Genomic DNA, 20,151 nt, shown 5'->3' with positions numbered 1-20,151 from the left:
CTTCACCATCTGGCTGTCCAATGGACGAATCTGAGTTTGGCGGATGCCAGGAGAACGCTACCTGCCCTAATGCATAGTGCCAACTGTAAAGTTTGGTGGAAGAGAAATAATAGTCTGTTTCTGGCTAGGCCCCTTAGTTCCAGTGAAGGGAAATAATTGTATACATGTTTTAACCCTTTTCTCCCCAACTTCATGATATCCAATTGGTAGTTACAGTCTTGTCCCATCGCTGCAACTCACGTACTGACTAGGGAGAGGCGAATATCGAGAGCCATGTGTCCTCCAGAACACGACCCTGCTAAGCCGCACTGCTTCTTGACACACTACTCGCTTATCCCAGAAGCCAGCCTCACCAATGTGTCAGAAGAAACACTGTACAACTGGTGACCGTGTCAGCATGCATGCTCCCGGCCCACCACAGGAGTCGCTAGTGAGCAATGGGACAAAGACATCCCGGCCGGCCATAGCTAGGTTGCAATGGAGCCCGCTTAGCCTGGAATAGCTAACGAACATTTCCAGCACTGTAGAAGCTCTGTTTATTACGCACTTGTTCAGGACAGTATTAACAATCCGAAGTTCCAATGCTATGCTTAAAACACAAATCTCAATTCTGTGCAAATTTATGGAGAAAAATGTTTGTCTTTCTCAACGACGCCTTGTCATCTGTCCCTATCTGAATGGCCTGTGCTACCTGGAACTTGCCTGCCAAGGAAACCGAAGGCAGCAGCATGCTGCTAAGCAGACGGGAGTAACTGTGAGAGGTTCGGAGCAGATTGACATCAAAAATAATAGCTTAGCTGCACCGGTGTCTGATCTACCTGGCCATCATCAAGTCAAAAATCAAATCAAATTTTATTTGTCACATACACATGGTTGGCAGATGTTTAAGCGAGTGAAGTGAAATGCTTGTGCTTCTAGTTCCAAACCATTCAGTAATATCTAACAAGTAATCTAACAATTTCACAACAACTACCTTATACACACAAGTGTAAAGGAATGACTAAGAATATGTACATAAAAATATTTCGATGAGCGATGGCCAAACGGCATAGGCAAGATGCAGTAGATGGTATAGAGTACAGTATATACATATAAGATGGAGTAATGTAGGTTATGTAAATATTATATAAAGTGGCATTGTTTAAAGTGGCTAGTGATACATTTTTTACATCCAATTTTTTATTATTAAAGTGGCTAGAGATTGAGTCAGTATGTTGGCAGCAGCCACTAAATGTTAGTGATGGCTGTTCAACAGTCTGATGGCCTTGAGACAGAAGCTGTTTTTCAGTCTCTCGATCCCAGCTTGATGCACCTGTACTGACCTCGCCTTCTGGATGATAGCGGGGTGAACAGGCAGTAGCACGGGTGGTTGTTGTTGTCCTTGATGATCTTTTTGGCCTTCCTGTGACATCGGGTGGTGTAGGTGTCCTGGAGGGCAGGTAGTTTGCCCCCGGAGATGCGTTGTGCAGACCTCACTACCCTCTGGAGAGCCTTCCGTTTGTGGGCGGAGCAGTTGCCGTATCAGGCGGTGATACAGCCCGACAGGATGCTCTCGATTGTGCATCTGTAAAAGTTTGTGAGTGTTTTTGATGACAAGTCAACTTTTTTCAGCCTCCTGTGGTTGAAGAGGCGCTTCTGCAACTTCTTCACCACGCTGTCTGTGTGGGTGGACCATTTCAGTTTGTCCGTGATATGTACGCCGAGGATCTTAAAACTTTCCACCTTCCACTACTGTCCCATCGATGTGGATAGGGGGGTGCTCCCTCTGCTGTTTCCTGAAGTCCACAATCATCTCCTTTGTTTTGTTGACATTGAGTGTGAGGTTATTTTCCTGACACCACACTCCGAGGGACCTCACCTCCTCCCTGTAGGCCGTCTCGTCATTGTTGGTTATCAAGCCTACCACTGTAGTGTTGTCTGCAAACTTGATGATTGAGTTGGCGGCGTGCATGGCCACGCATTCATGGGTGAACAGGGAGTACAGGAGAGGGCTGAGAACACATCCTTGTGTGGCCCCAGTGTTGAGGATCAGCTGGGTGGAGATGTTGTTTCCTACCCTCACCACCTGGGGGCAGCCTGTCAGGACTCCAGGACCCAGTTGCACAGGGCGGGGCCGAGACCCAGGGTGGGTCTAGGGTGTCAGGTAGGGTGGAGGTGATATGGTCCTTGACTAGTCTCTCAAAGCACTTCATGATGACGGAAGTGAGTGCTACGGGGGATAGTCATTTAGCTCAGCTACCTGAGCTTTCTTGGGAACAGGAACAATGGTGGCCCTCTTGAAGCATGTGGGAACAGCAGACTGGGATAAGGATTGATTGAATATGTCTGTAAACACACCAGCCAGCTAGTCTGCGCATGCTCTGAGGACGCGGCTAGGGATCCCGTCTTTGCCGGCAGCCTTGCAAGGGTTAACACGTTTAAATGTTTTACTCATGGTGGCTGCAGTGAAGGAGAGCCCGCAGGTTTTGGTAGCGGGCCGTGTCGGTGGCACTGTATTGTCCTAAAAGCGAGCAAAGAATTTGTTAAGTTTGTCTGGGAGCAAGACATTGTGGTCCGCGACGGGACTGGTTTTATTTTTGTAGTCCGTGATTGACTGTAGACCCTGCCACATACCTCTCGTGTCTGAGCCGTTGAATTGTGACTCTACTTTGCAGTTCAGGCGCCGTTGGGCAGACGGGCAGTTCAGGCGCCGTTGGGCAGACGGGCAGTTCAGGCGCCGTTGGGCAGACGGGCAGTTCAGGCGCCGTTGGGCAGACGGGCAGTTCACGCGCCGTTGGGCAGACGGCAGACTCTGGCCGGCTGAGGCGCACTGTAGGCCTAGTGCGTGGTGCCGGAACTGGAGGTACCGGGCTAATGACACGCACCATCAGGCTAGTGCGGGGAACAACAACAGGGCACACTGGACTCTCAAGGCGTACTATAGGCCTGGTGCGTGGTACCGGGCTGAGGGCACGCACATCCGGGCGAGTACGGGGAGAAGGAACAGTGCGTACAGGGCTCTGGAGACGCACAGGAGGCTTGATGCGTGTTGCCGGAACTGGAGGCACTGGGCTGGAGACACGCACCACAGGGAGAGTGCGTGGAGGGGGAACAGGGCTCTGGATACGCACAGGAGGCTTGGTGCGTGGTATCAGCACTGGTGGTACTGGGCTGGAGACACGCACCACAGGGCTAGTGCGGGGAGCAGTAACAGGACGCACAGGACTCTGGAGACGCACAGGAGGCTTGGTGCGTGGTGTAGGCACTGTCTTAACCAGACGGCTAGCACGCACCTCAGGACGAGTATGGAGAGCGGTACCCGGTGACATCAACTCACCAACACGTTCAGTCGGACGGATGCCGTGCCTAAAGCACCAAACCAGTACATCCCTCATAACTCTCTCCTCCAATTTCTCCATTAACTCCTTTACTGTCTCTGCGTCACTCACCTCCAACTCCGCCCTCACCGGCTCCTTACGGTAAGCAGGAGGAGTTGGCTCACGTCTCCTGACTGACCCAACTACACTTCCCGAGAGCCCCCCCCCAAGAAATTTTTGGGTTTGACTTACGGGCTTCCAGCCTTGTTTCCGTGCTGCCTCCTCATATCGCCGCCTCTCAGCTTTAGCTGCCTCCAGCTCCTCTTTGGGGCGGCGATATTCTCCTGGCTGTGCCCAGGGTCCTTTGCCTTCTAGGTCGTCCTCCCATGTCCATTTCTCCAAATAATTCAGCCTCTCCTGCTGCCGCTGCTTGGTCCTGGATTGGTGGGTGGTTCTGTAACGGTTGTCCTCCTCCTCTTCTTCCGAAGAGGAGGAGTAGTGATCAGACCAAAATGCAGCGGGTTTTGAAAACATAATGAATTTATTAACTGCCGAAAACGAACACGAAAACAAACACTTGGAATGATTACAAAATAACAAAACGAACGTAGACTGACCTAAAACATGAGAACTTACATATAACACGAAGAACGCAGGAACAGGTACAGACTACAACAAACGAACAAACAAACGCTACAGTCCCGTGTGGTACGAACAAACATACAGACACGGAAGACAACCACCCACAAACAAACAGTGTGAACAGCCTACCTTTATATGGTTCTCAATCAGAGGAAACGTCAAACACCTGTCCCTGATTGAGAACCATATAAGGCTAATTACCAACGACCTAAACATAGAAACACAAAACATAGAATGCCCACCCCAACTCACGCCCTGACCAACTAAACACATACAAAAACAACAGAAAACAGGTCAGGAACGTGACACTGACGCTTAGCTTGTTTGATTGCCTTGCGGAGGGAATAGCTACACTGTTTGTTTTCGGTCATGTTTCCGGTCGCCTTCGCGCTTTCAGTTTTGCATGAATGCTACCATCAATCCACGGTTTCTGGTTGGGGAAGGTTTTAATAGACACTGTGGGTACAACATCACTGATGCACTTGCTAATTAACTCGCTCACTGAATCAGCGTATTCATCAATGTTATTGTCTGACGCTATGCGGAACATATCCCTGTCCACGTGATCGAAGCAATCTTGAAGCGTGGGATCCAATTGGTCGGACCAGCGTTGAACAGACCTGAGCACAGGCGTTTCCTGTTTTAGTTTCTGTCTATAGGCTGGGAGCAACAAAATGGAGTCGTGGTCAGATTTTCCGAAAGGAGGGCAGGGGAGGGCTTTGTATGCGTAGCGAAAGTTAGAATAACAATGATCCAGGGTTTTACCAGCCCGGGTCGCGCATTCGATATGCTGATAAATTTTAGGGAGCCTTGTTTTCAGATTAGCCTTGTTAAAATCCCCAGCTATAATAAATGCAGCCTCAGGATATGTGGTTTCCAGTTTACATAAAGTCCAATGAAGTTCTTTCAGGGCCGTCGATTTGTCTGCTTGGGGGGATATACACGACTGTGATTATCATCGAAGATAATTATCTTGGTAGATAATGCGGTCGGCGTTTGATTGTATGGAATTCTAGGTCAGGTGAGCAAAAGGACTTGAGTTTTTTTATGTTGTTATGATCACACCACATCCCGTTAATTATAATGTATACCGCCCTTCTTCTTACCAGAGAGATGTTTGTTTCTGTCGGCGCGATGCGTGAAGAGACCAGGTGGCTGTACCGACTCTGACAACATATCCCGAGTGAGCCATGTTTCTGTGAAACAAAGAATGTTACAATCTCTGTCTCTCTGGAAGGCAACCTTTGCTCGGATTTCATCTACCTTGTTGTCAAGAGACTGGACATTGGCGAGTAGTGTACTCGGGAGCGGTGCGCGATGTGCCCGTCCACGGAGCCTGACCAGAAGACCGCTCCATCTGTGGCGCCGTTGTTTTGGGTCGCCGGCTGGAATCCGATCCATTGTCAGGGGTTGTGGACCAAACAGAGGATCTGCTTCGGGAAAGTCATATTCCTGGTCGTAATGTTGGTGAGTTGACGTTGCTCTTATCTCCAATAGTTCCTTCCGGATGTATGTAATAAAACTTAAGATTTCCTGGGGTAGCAATGTAAGAAAAATACATTAAAAAACAAAATACTGCATAGTGTCCTAGGAACGCGAAGCAAGGCGGCCATCTCTGTCGGCGCCGGAAGTTGCTGGGATTGCCTGTGTCTGCGATGGTGGTGCTGACTCCAACTCCAGCAGAGGCTTCGTTGTCGGGTTGGGCTCCTTTTCCTCTCTCTGGATCTGACGGGGCACTACCTGCAGTGGGAGGTCTGGACCTTTCGCCGGGAGCAGCGCGCGTACACTTTCCTGCTTCTCGTGGGCCCGTGAAAAACTCAACTAATTGTGTAAGAGGTGGGACTGGGCGGATTTCGCCATTCCCTTCTCTGGCAGTTGTATTGGGCAATTCAATAGTGAGAAATGTCTTAGTCCCTGAAGCAAAAGTACAGGACATCAATAAGCTGTTCCCAAACATTTTAAACCAGCATCAGGAAACTGAATCAATCATAGTTCATGTTTGATGCAATGACATTATGAAGGGCAGCTCATAACAGCTGAAGATGGATTTTAAATTACTGATTGGGTAACTGTTTGACCCCCAACAAACGCCCCATCATATCTGTCCCCCTGCCCTCCCTAAATCGTGGCATTGAACGGTTCAGCAGACTTTTAGCACTCCATAACTGGCTACGAGACTATTGCAGCTCTGTAAGTGTATCATTTATTGACGATGTTGATACCTTCTGGAAACAAAGCTCGTATTATAAGGAGAATGGGACTTAAGACTACCCCAGAAATCACTCCTTTCAAAGGTGCCCATATTCCTTAGAGCAAAGCAAAAAACAGATATTGACCCAAGATGCGTGACACGGAGCGCCTGCTACTTCTGGTCAGAAGAAACAGAAACGAATATCACAAGTCCACTACAGGTTAACTTAACTGATTCAACTGCAACCCAGGAGTTTGGATTTCACACTAAAATCACTTGTTTTTCTAGTCAGAGTTTTCTTGTCGTCTCAATATGCCTCCCTTTCTCCACCCAAATACACACACACACACACACACACACACACACACACACACACACACACACACACACACACACACACACACACACACACACACACACACACACACACACACACACACACACACACACACACACACACACACACCCTAACACAAGCTCAACAGAGAGAAAAAAAACACACACTGACCTCATCCTTACTCCCACTCTCTCCCAGGGCCGGGTTAAGAAATCATAAACCAGGGGGCTTCTTTTTTTTAATAGAAGTGGGGTGTATTTTCCTGGCATGGCTTAGATCCACTAGTAGAATCTATGCCAAGGTGTATTGAAGCTGTTCTGGCAGCTTGTTGTGGCGCAACACCCTTTTAAGACACTTGTTGTTTTCTTAATTTTGGCTGATACCTGTATGTGCTTGTAATAAAACTTAATCCACAGTTATTTTTGACCCTCTGTGGCTAGATTATTCTCTTTGGTGTATTTTGAACATTGTGTGGTTGGATAAAAAATGTATTATAATACAGTATATTTGGGCCCAGTACGTGCTTGGGCCCAGGCACTGACTCATACAATTCACCAGTCACATATTTATTAAGCATTTTGTATTTACTGTTATTAACCTTTCCACCTTCCCTGTAGCATACAATCAAACCGGTGTGATTAGAACACGTATTTGGAAACTCAAATTTCGAATCACGCAACAAGCTGGCCACACTTTTTTTCAGAAACTATTTACACAAACACAGTCCTTACAAAGTTATGTCCAGAATGTGAACAGTTTATTTTTGGATGCAATGTTCAGACATTCACAGAAGTAGCTACAGCATAACACAATCATCCAAACCGGATAAATGTAGGCTACATTTGTCCTAGCGCTAACTGAGGAAAGATTGATATATCACAAGCGGTCATATTTTTATAACTCTCGGCTGACAGAAACTACAAAATGAATTAGCTAATAGCAATTACTATTTATAATTAATCACATCATGGGTGAGCGAAATAATTGAGTAAAACACTTTCTAGAAATCGAAAGTAATCCGGTGATGGGTAGTTTGTGCTCTCCAACATGCTTGTTTTTTTTGCATCAACCAAAGATAATAAGAGGTGACAAGATGAGATTGGTCTGTTTATAGTATGCATATTGAAGGGGGTGAAATGGACTACTTCTATGTGAATTAATGAAGAGGCAAACATTGTCAATTTTCTCTTTCAGTTCAAGTTATGGTTCAGGTTCACGTGCACGACAACATTGTCTGACCACTAACTCTAACCTTGTGGCAGGGAATATTGTCAGAAAGCAATTATACATAAACAATGCATTCTTAATTTTGTGTTTAGGTTATAGCCCATGTACATCAACCTCATCGGTTCTGGCAATAGTAGCATGTAATTTTGACCACTAACTCCAACCTTGTGGCAATATCATCAGAAGTTAGCAAATTCAAAGTCCATTCCTAATTAGGTCTATAGCTCATGTAAACAAACCTAATCATAATTGTGGGTTTAAGGTTGTGTCTTACATCAAGGTCATCAGTTTTGACATTACCAACTGTTTTCCATCTCCAACACTTTCTTCAGGAGCTGTTTATTACTCTAATGTCGCCCTCTTGGGGTCAGTTAGTTTTTTTTTACCACCAGGCCGTCCAACACTGTCCAACCAGCCTGGAAAACTACATATATTCCCTATATAGTGCATTACTTTTGACCAGAGATTTGGTCAATAGTAGTCCATACCACCGTAGGGTATAATTTGGGATGCAACCCTGGAGAGCTACATACACTGCTTCCTGGAGGCTTCCATTACACAACACCTCACCACAGCTCGGGCCAAGTCTTCAGCATAGGATTGACTGATTACAGAGGTTGGCGAGTGGGCTGGAGGGTGGGCTGTGTTGGTGGTCAGATCCAGATCCATCTCATTGGTTTTGGGTGAACAAAGTTGGATGCTGGATGACTGGTTGGGATTGGTTGGATAGGGATAGACAATTAGATGAGCCTCAGGGTCCATTGGGTTTGGTTCCCTTCTCCCTATCTGCTCCTGCCGGAGAACCAGGGAGTCATGGAGAGAGGCTGCCTTCTGCGCTTCCCATCCCAGGGAGAGTGCATCTGAGACCAGCCTTCCAACGTACTTCCTCAGCCTCACCTCACTCATGGAGGATGTGATGATTTGATCAACCATTTGATCACATATCAGAGAGAGGTTGTCAATATTTGTCATGTTATTTGTCATCCAGGTGGTGATCTCATCAGAGAGTGCATCCACATATAGTGCATCCACAAATGCCATCAGCTTGGCTCTCCTTCCATGGGGTCCTCGCTCTTCATAACCGTCCATCAAAATACCTGTTGGTAAATCAATCTCTTCCTCTTCTTTCCAAACTTCCTCTCTTTCAGAACACTCTAGAGAAAGAGAGCTCCACAGACGCCCCATGAAATCCTCCCCCTCCCGGTTGTCCTCAACCTCCCCCACAGTCTCCAATGCGAGCCCCCCCTCTCTGTGCTTTTCCTTAGGGGTAGGGGGAGGGGGAGAGGGGAGGAACTCTTTAGCCAAACGCCCCTTTAGTTTTTGGGTAAAGCTAGCCCTGCTCTGGACCATCTCTGGGAAAAGAGGGGTGGTTGGGGGGGCATCTGGGTAGTCCAGTGATCCCACTGTAGGAAGCCCTGACTGGGGTAAGAAGGAGCAGTAGGAGTGGGTGTGCTTGGAGGGTTGTGAAGTGGAGGTGGATGATCCAGAGCTGTGGGACTTGATGGTCACATTGGGATTATATTGAGGTTTCTCACCGTTGCCACTCATCTCTGTGTGCATATGAACCTCCCCATGTCTTGTATTGTGTAGTCCCTGCTCCCTTCTATCTGAGGATGGGATGGGGTTGGAATATGACCAAGATCTTGTATTAGACCAAAAGATCTCACTTCTAATTGCTTCCTTCAAGGCAGCTGTGATGGCCAGAGAGGCTAACTTCTCAGCCAGTCTCTCCTGGACTGGAGGACACCCGGATGAGGACTCATATGTAGCTGAGTACATTATGTCTTCAGCCATGGTGTGGGCGAAACAGTGAATGGTTCTTTCATTGTCTGGGCTGGGATCTAGAACCTTCAGGCTCACACTTTCTGGACTGGGTTCTGGAACTTTCTGGACCCCATTCAATACCTCCATTGGAACCTGTTAATAAAAAATAAAAATCCAAAAGACACATTTAGTTTGAGTTTATTGTACACATTTGGGAGCTAAGAGCTGTATTGTGGTACACAGTTACATTCTTTTTTATTTATTTTGACTTCAAGTTCAGGGGGGTAAAGTACTAAAGTAAAAATACTTTAAAGTACTACTTAAGTAGTTTTTTGGGGTGTCTGTAGTTTAGTTTACTACTTATATTTTTGACAACTTTTACTTTTACTTCACTACATTCCTAAATAAAATAATGTACTTTTTACTCCATATATTTTCCCTGAAACCCAAAAGTACTCATTTTGATTCCTTAGCAGGACAGGAAAATGGTCCAATTCACACACTTATCAAGAGAACATCCATGGACATCCCTACTGCCTTTTGATCTGGCGGACTCACTAAACAGAAATGCTTATTTGTAAATTGTGTTGGAGTATGTCCCTGGCTATCTGTAGATTAAAAAAAGAAAAACATTTTGTTGTTTGATTTGCTTAAGAAGCTATTTCAAATGATCTTTACTTTTACCGGGTGATTTTCACTTTTGCTTGAGTCATTTTCTATTAAGGTATCTGTACTTTTACTCAAGTATGACAATTGGATACTTTTTCCACCACTGTTCAAGTTTAAGTTTATGTTGTCTGTGTGTTCATGTGTTTCTAACGTCACAGACTAGAGTAGGGTTGGGAAAATTCAGTGGTTGGAAACCACAACCAGTGTGTATGTGTGTTGTGCGTGAAAAAGACAGAGGTTGGAAACCCACTGCGAGCCAGCCAATCACCACAGCTGTCAAGGTTCCAGGAAGTCAGTGAGTCACATGACAGACTGACAGGAATTGCAGTTTTATTTAGATCAGAGATGAAAGAGAAACCGTTTGGCTTTGTTCTTCAGTCTTTTACTGTGGTTGAATGTCTGACTTTATAAGAGCTTCTATGATACATTGAAAAACCAATACCTACTCTCTCTGCCTTTGCATGCTCTACAATATTAGGCTACTACAAGAAAGTGAGAAAAAAGATTTACAAAGTTAGACTAGAAGACCTTTATTATCCCAAACTTGGGAAATTCGATTGGCATTTTAAGCTTCACAACATCACCAAGTACGTTTAGATAACTATGAGTACTAGGAAACATTTCACATCACTTACCTTCACTTACAAGTACAAAAAAACCGATTAAAACGCTCTTGGCTTTCTCACTGCCAGAGCATGTCTATAACACATAATTGAACTGGCACAAAGTCAAGGCGTTTATTCCCGTCTATGTTATTACAGAGAACTGACCTGAAACCCAGGATGTGTTTTGATAGGTGATGGAAGTGTGTGTGTGTGTGTGTGTGTTGGATAATTTGACAGATGAAATACAGCTCAATAAAGGATAGTTCACAGTGGCAACAGTGTGTCAGGGTGTTCTAATGGATAACTGCATCCACATGTGAAATGTATTTGGTTTGAATGTGTGTGCAGTGGAGGCTCTTCAGAGGAGGAAGGGGAGGCCCCATCCTCCTCAATGAATTTCATAAAAATAAAAAGTTATCATTTTTAGATAAACTATACTAAATATATTCCCATGTCACCAAATAATATTTAAAAACACACTGTTTTGCAATGAAGGTCTACAGTAGCCTCAACAGCACTAGGGTAGCACCATGGTGTAGCCGGAGGACAGCTAGCTTCCGTCCTCCTCTCGGTACATTGACTTCAATACAAAACCTAGGATCTCACCCCCTTCCATAACTTACAAAGTAATTATGACAACTTCTGGAGGATGTCCTCCAAGATATCAGAGCCCTTGCAGTATGAACTGACATGTTGTCCACACAAGCAAAGGATCCGAGAATGAATATTTTACATTATTTTACTTAACCTTTATTTAACTAGGCAAGTCAGTTAAGAACAAAGTCCTATTTACAATGACAGCCTACCCCGGACGACGCTGGGCCAATTGTGCACCGGCTAATGGGACTCCCAATCACAGCCAATAGTGATACAGCCTGGAATCGAACCAGGGTCTGTAGTGATGTCTCTAGCACTGAGATGCAGTGCCTTAGACCGATGCACCACTCGGGAGCCCCATGAATTTAGTACTGAAAGCATAAGCTACTGCTAGCTAGCACTGCAGTGCATAAAATGTGGTGAGTAGTTGACTTAAAGAGAGAGAAAGACAATACTTGAAGAGTTTTGAACAAATAAAACATTTTAAATGAAGGAGAAGCAAGAGAAAGATTGTCATTTCTTTTCACTTTCAGTGTCACTTACTTAGCTAGCAAATGCAGCTAGATAGTTTAGCATACTCAAAACACTCCGCTCAAAGAGAGGAATGCTATGTTAGCTAGCTGGCTATGACTATCCAACAAAACATTGGGAATTTTCCAAGGAAAGGCACGTTTTTGGTTTTACAAATGTATTGCCAATGGGGCCTGCCGGTGTAACTGCTAAACTGCTATCTGACTATGCACTGTAAAGTTAGTGCATGATTGTAGCAGGTTTACTAACGCATTAGTCCTATTAGCTATGCTGACTATGATGTTACTTTAGCTAATATGGTGACAACGATGTAGGCTGTGTGTAGCAGTTATGATATGGTTTGGCTTGGAAAGTTTTTTTTGCTTGATCACATAGAGCTGATGTGTTGTGCATTGAAGTCCACAAACGAAGGGAAAGGGTGAGAGGAGGAGAGTGCATAGATGCGAGAAGGAATACAAGGTGGCTGCTATGAATGTGAACTGTGTTTACGTGTGACCAGAGATGTATTCGTTCCGCCGATTCTGTTGAAAAACGTTTCTTAAACGGAAGCAAACGGAACGAAAAGGGGATAAACATACCTGACTTTGTCCAATATAAACTCTCATTTTCAACTTTTGGACTAATGATTACACCTTAGATCAGCTAGATGCAGTCTAGAGTGTGCAAGGCGGTATTGAATGTCTGTCCATGTCTGTCCATGTGTCACTGTCTGTCACCTCAATATTTTCTCTCGACCTGTGTGCACCTACATTGTAACTTTTTATTCATAGGCTAGGTTGTAGCAACCTCATGAGTATCATATAGTAGCATAAACCTAGCGATGTAACATTGAACTGGGTGAATGGAACATGAATGACAGTCATTCAATATGCTGTAATAGAAATAAGGCCATGCTCATAAAAAATACAAATTGTCCTCCCTAATCATAAACGGCACTGACCACCACTATGTGTGTGTGTTCTATGTGTGTGTGTGTGTGTATCTGTGTGTATGCGATTATAGTTTATTATCCAAGGCTAAAACACACGCCTCTGCCTACGAAACATAGATGATGCTATAAGAAAACAGGGGTATATTTTTACTAAACAATTACAGTCTCCAGATACAGTATGATGTTATAGTAATACTAATCAGTTCTGTTCAGAAGGGTGAATGTGAGTCCCAAATGGCTCCCTATTCCCTATATAGTGCACTACTTTTGACCAAAGTCTTACGCAGACAGAGCAGATGCAGAGCGAAGTAATGTGGAACCAATCAGACAGACAGGGATATCTCTTTGGCTATTCAGACACGAGGAGGTAGGCACAGGCTTCTCCCCAAATGGCACCCTATTTCCTATGTAGTGCATTACTTCTGACAAGAGTACTACAGGCCCTGTTAAAAAGTAATGCACCATGTACAGAATAGGGTGCCAAATATCTTGCATGCTCCAAAAAATATATATTTTTAATGATTTTATCCTAATACAATATTTTGTTTAAAAAGTAAAGTACTTCGTAAAGTTAATTACCGTTGCCCTTAACAAGGGCCACAGGACCAGTGGAAGCAAAATATCCCAATAACATCAAAGATGCACCACCACATTTTACCGTAAGTTTGAGGTCATTTTGTGCATTTGCTTATTTTTTATTTTTTTGTTGTTGCCAACGAGCTCTATTTTCATGTCATCTGACCATAGCACCGTCTGCAGTTTGATAAACGGCATTGGCACTTGGATTGGAACCGGTGCTATGGTCAAATGACATGAACATAGAGCTATTTTTCCACGCACACCAGTAGTGGGTTTGTCATTGAAAAACAGATCTGGTGGTTGATCTTTGATGTTATTGGGATATTTTACTTCCACTGGTCCTGAGGCCCTTGCTAAGGTCAACAGCATCATGAATTTTACCAATTACCAGAACATTTCAGCCAAAAACCTGGTTACCTCTGCCAGGAGGCTGACACTTGGCCGCTAGTGGATCTTCCAGCAAAGCAATAACCGCAAGCACTAATCAAAATCCACAAAAAATGGTTAATTGACCACAAAATCAACATTTCAGTCTCCGGACTTGACCCCATTAAAAATGTGGTTTGAATTGAAAAGGGCAGTCCATAATAGCTGACAAAGGATATTAAGGATCTGGAAACATTCTGTATGGAGGAATGGTCTAAGATCCCTCCCAACGTGTTCTCCAATCTCATAAAACATTTCTTGAAAAAGACTCAGTGTCATTATCCTTGCCATTGAAGACAGGGGTGCCAATAATTTGTATTACATGTTAAGAAAAATCTCTTTCTTTGAGAAATTGTATTAGCATAAAATAATATAATTTCCTTTTTCTGAGCATGCAATATAACTCAGTATTTGTATTTCTTTTATACTGTCTTTTTGTTTATCTTTATCAAGGGTGCAAAACATTATGGACCTGACTGTATATTATTTCTATAAATAAAGGATAGATAAATTAAAAGATTGGAGAAGAGACTAGTTCTAGAGAAGAGACAGTAAAGATAGTAAAGAAAACCTTTTTAGGCCTGTAGGCTACTCACCATTTTCTATCTGCGAAAGAAGCGTCAGGCAAGAGAAGACAAGACAGGTTTGCTGTAGCTGAGATGCAAATGGCCATGATGAGGAAATAGGTATACTGTTATGAGCATATACTCACTTCCTGTGTGTGTAATATGAGACGGAGATATGAGAGCGAGTGAGAGCGAGATATTAAAAAGTTTCTAATGGTTTCTAACCCTTTCTTTCTAATGCAAAATAATTATAGCACATGAAATTTGTTCAAAGAACCCTAGGAACTTTTTGTAATATGAATTTGACTTTCAAATAGGAGTGTTTCAACAGTAAAAAAATATATAGGCAGAAACTGCTTTTCCAAAAGATTGGAGCTTGTCCGAAATAATTTTGAGTTTTATCATGTCAATTAACTCATGGCATTCCTGGATTACTCATTACACTTATAAAGTCAGATTTAATCAACAAAAATTGTAGTCAGTTAAAAAAAGGTTAAGGGTGCTGTGTAGGTAAATATCTGTCTGTCTTGGCAAAATCACCAGGTAATGCTTGTTGTAGGGGATATCATGGCGACATTGACTAGCTAAGCTCATGCGCAGAAACACGGCATTGGGTCTAACGGTCGTTGTGCAGGCCGTCAAATCAAAGGCACTCCTTCGAAATGAAGTTGTTTTTGAAGAAAACATGTTCAGCTACTTAAGACATTGGCTCGAATCTAGGTTGAGGCTTTAGATTTTGAGAAAATTAACAACTAAGGAATACTTTTTCTGTTTTCTCTTTGACTTCTCAAACCCCAAACCGCGGCCTGGTCTGCTTGATCTGTTGCACAAGCCATCCCAGAAGTCTCATTATGTTGTCCCTCTGTGTTTAGAAATGCTGTGGTTAAAATCAGAGCAGAACTCTTGCAAAAATAAGCTCAATGCGTTCCAATGGGTTTATTTTGGACCCTAAGCTTGTGCTACCTTCCCACCTTTGAGACAATGACTCCGATTGTTAGGGCGGAGACATAAGCATCTTGTCATTATATACAGATTTCTGTTAATTAAAAACCTTTTCTCAATAGGGGGTGCTGTTGGGACTTTGTAATATTTACGTTCCCAAATTAAACTGCCTCGTACTCAATTCTTGCTCGTACAATATGCATATTATTATTACTATTGGATAGAAAACACTCTCTAGTTTCTAAAACCGTTTGAATTATTTCTCTGAGTGAAACAGAACTCATTCTGCAGCACATTTCCTGTCAGGAAGTGAGATTTCTGAAATCGAGGTCCCTGTTCTGAGGTCAGTTTATAAGTCCCCATGCAAGCTATGGGGCTACATGCACTGCATACGCCTTCCTCTAGATGTCAGTAAGCGGTGAGAATTTGAATGGAGTGGATTGCGCAATCTGGGACACTATAAAGGATCATGGAACGGAAGTACCGTTCTTTTCAACGGGGCATCTGGCGCAAGGGGGACATCACAATGGCGTCCTGCAAAAGCTTTCGTTTTAGCAGTTCTATATCTCCGGTCATGTTTTTATTTGTTATAGGTGTTAAAGACATCATAAGGTAGTTAATTTAAACCGACTTATAGCAGTTTATATCAGTTTATTGCGATTTTCTGGGATTTCTTTGTGACGCGCTTTCACGAGTTGGACACCTCTCCAGTGGGTGGCTATCGTTAGCTGCTATTTCTACAGGAGAAGAGGACATCTTTCAACCAAAAGACGATTGTTCTGGAGAAAGGACACCTTGCCCAAGATTCTGATGGAAGCTCGGCAAATAGTAAGCAATCTTTATGTTGTTAATTCGTATTTATGTTGACAAATGTCAAATAATAATTCCGCCATGAATTTCGGTGCGGTCTCGCTTTAGCGCACGCTGTATTGCGCAGTAACGTTAATTTAAAAAATCTAACACAGCGGTTGCATTAAGAACTAATGTATCTTTCATTTGCTGTCCAACCTGTATTTTTTTAGTCAAGTTTATGAATAGTTTTCGATTAGATTAGGTGCCTCTCCAAGATGGCGCCGGACAGATTGCTTGAAGTTTTGGCCACTAATCACATTGTATAACCACGATTTGTGCCGCTAAATATGCACATTTTCAAACAAACTCTATATGCATTGTGTAATATGATGTTATAGGACTGTCATCTGAAGAATTCTGAGAAGGTTAGTGAAAAAATTTATATATTTTGGTGGTTTATACGTTATCGCTATTTTTGGCTTGAATCAATGCTGTTGTGATGTTTGCTATTGTGGTAAGCTAATATAACGCTATATTGTGTTTTTGCTGTAAAACACTTAGAAAATCTGAAATATTGGCTGGATTCACAAGATCTGTGTCTTTCATTTGCTGTACGCTGTGTATTTTTAAGAAATGTTTTATGATGAGTAATTAGGTAATACACGATGGTCTCTGTAGTTATTCTAGTTTTTTTTTTGAGAGTTGTGATGGTGGCTGCAATGGTAAACTATGATTTATACCTGAAATATGCACATTTTTCTAACAAAACATATGCTATACAATAAATATGTTATCAGACTGTCATCTGAGGAAGTTGTTTCTTGGTTAGTGGCTATTTATATCTTTATTTGGTCGAAATTGTGATAGCTACCTATGCAGGAAAAAAATGGTGGACAAAAAAAGTGGTGTCTTTTGCTATCGTGGTTAGCTAATAGATTTACATATTGTGTCTTCCCTGTAAAACATTTTAAAAATCAGAAATGATGGCTGGATTCACAAGATGTGTATCTTTCATCTGGTGTCTTGGACTTGTGATTTAATGATATTTAGATGCTACTATTTACTTGTGACGCTATGCTAGGCTATGCTAGTCAGCTTTTTTACTGGTGGGGGTGCTCCCGGACCCGGGATTGGGAGGAAGTAGAAGTTAAAATGATATTTTCAGAAATATGCTATGTAGAGCAAGCGCCTCTCCGACATTCAGAATATGGAGCCACGTCGGCTCTATTCATGGTTTTCTACCTGCAACGTTTGCAACTGAACGTGACCCTGATCTTGTGAAAGAAAGCAAAACCAGAGACAGTACAGTCCTGTTGCAAAACGTATTATGCAGAACTCCCACAAAAGCTGCCTGCAGGAAACTACTACTACAACGCAAAAACCTCAACAAACACCAGCAAGCTCCAATTAGTTGCTAAAAAATAGACAATTCTAAAAGGCTCCGCCACCTAACAAGAGCATCATAGCGGAGCGCTGATAGGCTAACTAGCAATACATTTCAACCAATCGAAGTGCGCTTGTTTGAAATGAAAAAATATTGCGGTAGCTTTTAAAAAAGAATAACATCAAGACGAAGCAGCTGCTTTATAAGTGGAAGGCACTGTTGAGCGATACATCCCAAGTGGTCCGTGCTGATTGTACGGAGATTGTGAAAGCCGTATAAATGGCTTCCCTTGAGAAAGCAAGAACAAGATGTACGTCAGGAGAAGTGCTGTATTATCATAAGGAGACGTATACTTGGAATACGGAGGAGGAATGGAGGGAAAAGGAGAGGCGAGGAGGTCTAAGAGAAAGAGGGAGGAAGACGATGAGCTTGAGTCAATTAAAAATGGATGGCGGAAAAAAGGGAGATGGTTTGTTGAAGAAGAATGGTATAAAGTGTCAGCAGAGTGATTTGAAGACAGGAGGAGAAATGGAAGTGAATGAGGGCAAAGTATTGGAGGTGGTAGGTGTGGTGAAGTTCTCAGAACCCGAGGCTTGCACCGAGGGTCAGGATAAAGATGAGTCTGTGACAGTAGGACTGACATTTTTGGAAAAAGTGGACCCTTGCCTTTTGGCTGATCCAATTGTGGTGTCAGGGTTGGTGAAAACAGAGTTGGATACTGTGGAATCGGTGAGGATTACCAGAAGTGGTCTTGTGATAATTGTTTGTGTTTCTGCTGGTCAGAGGGAGAAGGCGCTGGGCAGACGGACAGCTCAGACGGCGCTGGGCAGATGGGCAGCGCAGGCGGCGCTGGACAGACGGGCAGCGCTGGGCAGACGGGCAGCGCATGTGGCGCTGGGCAGACGGGCAGCGCAGCCAGCGCTGGGCAGACAGGCAGCGCAGGCGGCGCTGGGCAGACGGCAGACTCTGGCCTGCTGAGGCGCACAGTAGGCCTGGTGCGTGGTGCCGGAACTGGTGGTACCGGGCTGGAGACACGCACCACAGGGTGAGTGCGTGGAGGAGGAACAGGGCTCTGAAGACGCACAGGAAGCCTGGTGCGTGGTGTTGGCACTGGTGCTACTAGGCTGGGGCGAGGAGGTGGCACCGGATATACCGGACCGTGAAGGCGTACTGGAGCTCTTGAGCACCGAGCCTGCCCAACCTTACCTGGTTGAATGCTCCCCGTAGCCAGGCCAGTGTGGGGAGGTGGAATAACCCGCACTAGGCTGTGCTGGCGAACCGGGGACACCATGCGTAAGGCTGGTGCCATGTACACCGGCCCAAGGAGACGCACTGGAGACCAGATGCGTTGAGCCGGCTTCATGGCACCTGGCTTGATGCCCACTCTAGCCCGGCCGATACGAGGAGCTGGGATGTACCGCACCGGGCTATACACACGTACAGGAGACACCGTGTGCTCTTCCGCATAACACGGTGTCTGCCCGTACTCTCGCTCTCCACGGTAAGCCCGGGAAGTTGGCGCAGGTCTCCTACCTGACTTCGCCACACTCCCCTTTAGCCCCCACCCAATACATTTTTGGGGTTTCCTCTCGGGCTTCCTACCGCGTCGTCGTGCTAACCTCATTCGCCGGTATCCCTCCGCACATTGCTCCATAGAATCCCAGGCGGGCTCCGGCACTCTCCCTGGGTCGACCGACCACCTGTCTATTTCCTCCCAAGTACTATAACCCAGATCCTGCTCACGCTGCCGAGCTAGCTCCTCATAATGCCGCCTCTCCGCTTTCGCTGCCTCCAGCTCAGCTTTGGGGCGGCGATATTCCCCTGGCTTTGCCCAGGGTCCTTTGCCGTCTAATACTTCCTCCCAAGTCCAGGAGTCCTGTGTCTTCGGCCGCTGCTGTTGTTGCCCTTTACTACACTGCTTGGTCCTGTTTTGGTGGGTGGTTCTGTAACGGCAGCCTTCCTCCTCTTCATCTGAAGAGGAGGTGTAGCAGGGATCGGACCAAGACGCAGCGTATTCCGTGTTCAACATGATTTAATAAAGAGACAATAACGTGAACACTTACAAATACAAAATAACAAACGTGGCAAAACCGAAACAGTCCTATCTGGTGCAATGAACACAAAGACAGAAGACAACCACCCACAAATCCGAACACAAAACAGGCTACCTTAATATGGCTCCCAATCAGAGACAATGACAAACACCTGCCTCTGATTGAGAACCATATTAGGCCAAACAACAAACCCAACATAGAAACACAAAACATAGAATGCCCACCCAGCTCACGTCCTGACCAACACTAAAACAAGGAAAACACAAAAGAACTATGGTCAGAACATGAAAAGGATTTTTTATAATTTATAGCAATGTTATCAACTGTACTGTGGTGAAAGAAAATTGAGGTTGTGGTGGCAGCTGCAGAGAGATATTTGGGTGTGCGAGACTTGACATCAGAAGAGTTACAGGGTGAGATGGGAAAGATGGTGCCAAAAGAGGGCCACCTCGCTTCTTGTCCTTAGGAACCTTTGCAGTATTTAGTTTTTTTATGTATTATGTATTATGTATTTGTATTATTTTTTTGTTAGCCCAGCAAATCTTAAGTGTTATTACATACAGCCGGGAAGAACTATTGGATATCAGAGCGACGTCAACTTATCAGCACTACGACCAG

The 20,151-nt window shown here is 44.3% G+C and overlaps 1 protein-coding gene across 1 annotated transcript; it reads right to left on the bottom strand.

The window, feature by feature from the left end:
• Positions 1–7,441: 7,441 nt before the first annotated feature.
• si:dkey-171c9.3 lies at positions 7,442–14,455 on the bottom strand. Its single transcript, XM_038995551.1, has 2 exons — positions 14,392–14,455; positions 7,442–9,610 (listed from the first exon to the last, which is right to left on the bottom strand). Exons 1-2 carry the CDS (start codon positions 14,392–14,394, stop codon positions 8,219–8,221), a joined length of 1,395 nt encoding a protein of 464 aa, XP_038851479.1. The 5' UTR covers positions 14,395–14,455; the 3' UTR covers positions 7,442–8,218.
• Positions 14,456–20,151: the final 5,696 nt, after the last annotated feature.

This window comes from Salvelinus namaycush, chromosome 6 (genome assembly GCF_016432855.1).
Source record: "Salvelinus namaycush isolate Seneca chromosome 6, SaNama_1.0, whole genome shotgun sequence".
Lineage (NCBI taxonomy): Eukaryota > Metazoa > Chordata > Actinopteri > Salmoniformes > Salmonidae > Salvelinus > Salvelinus namaycush.
This window is presented reverse-complemented; position numbering and strand designations above follow the sequence as displayed.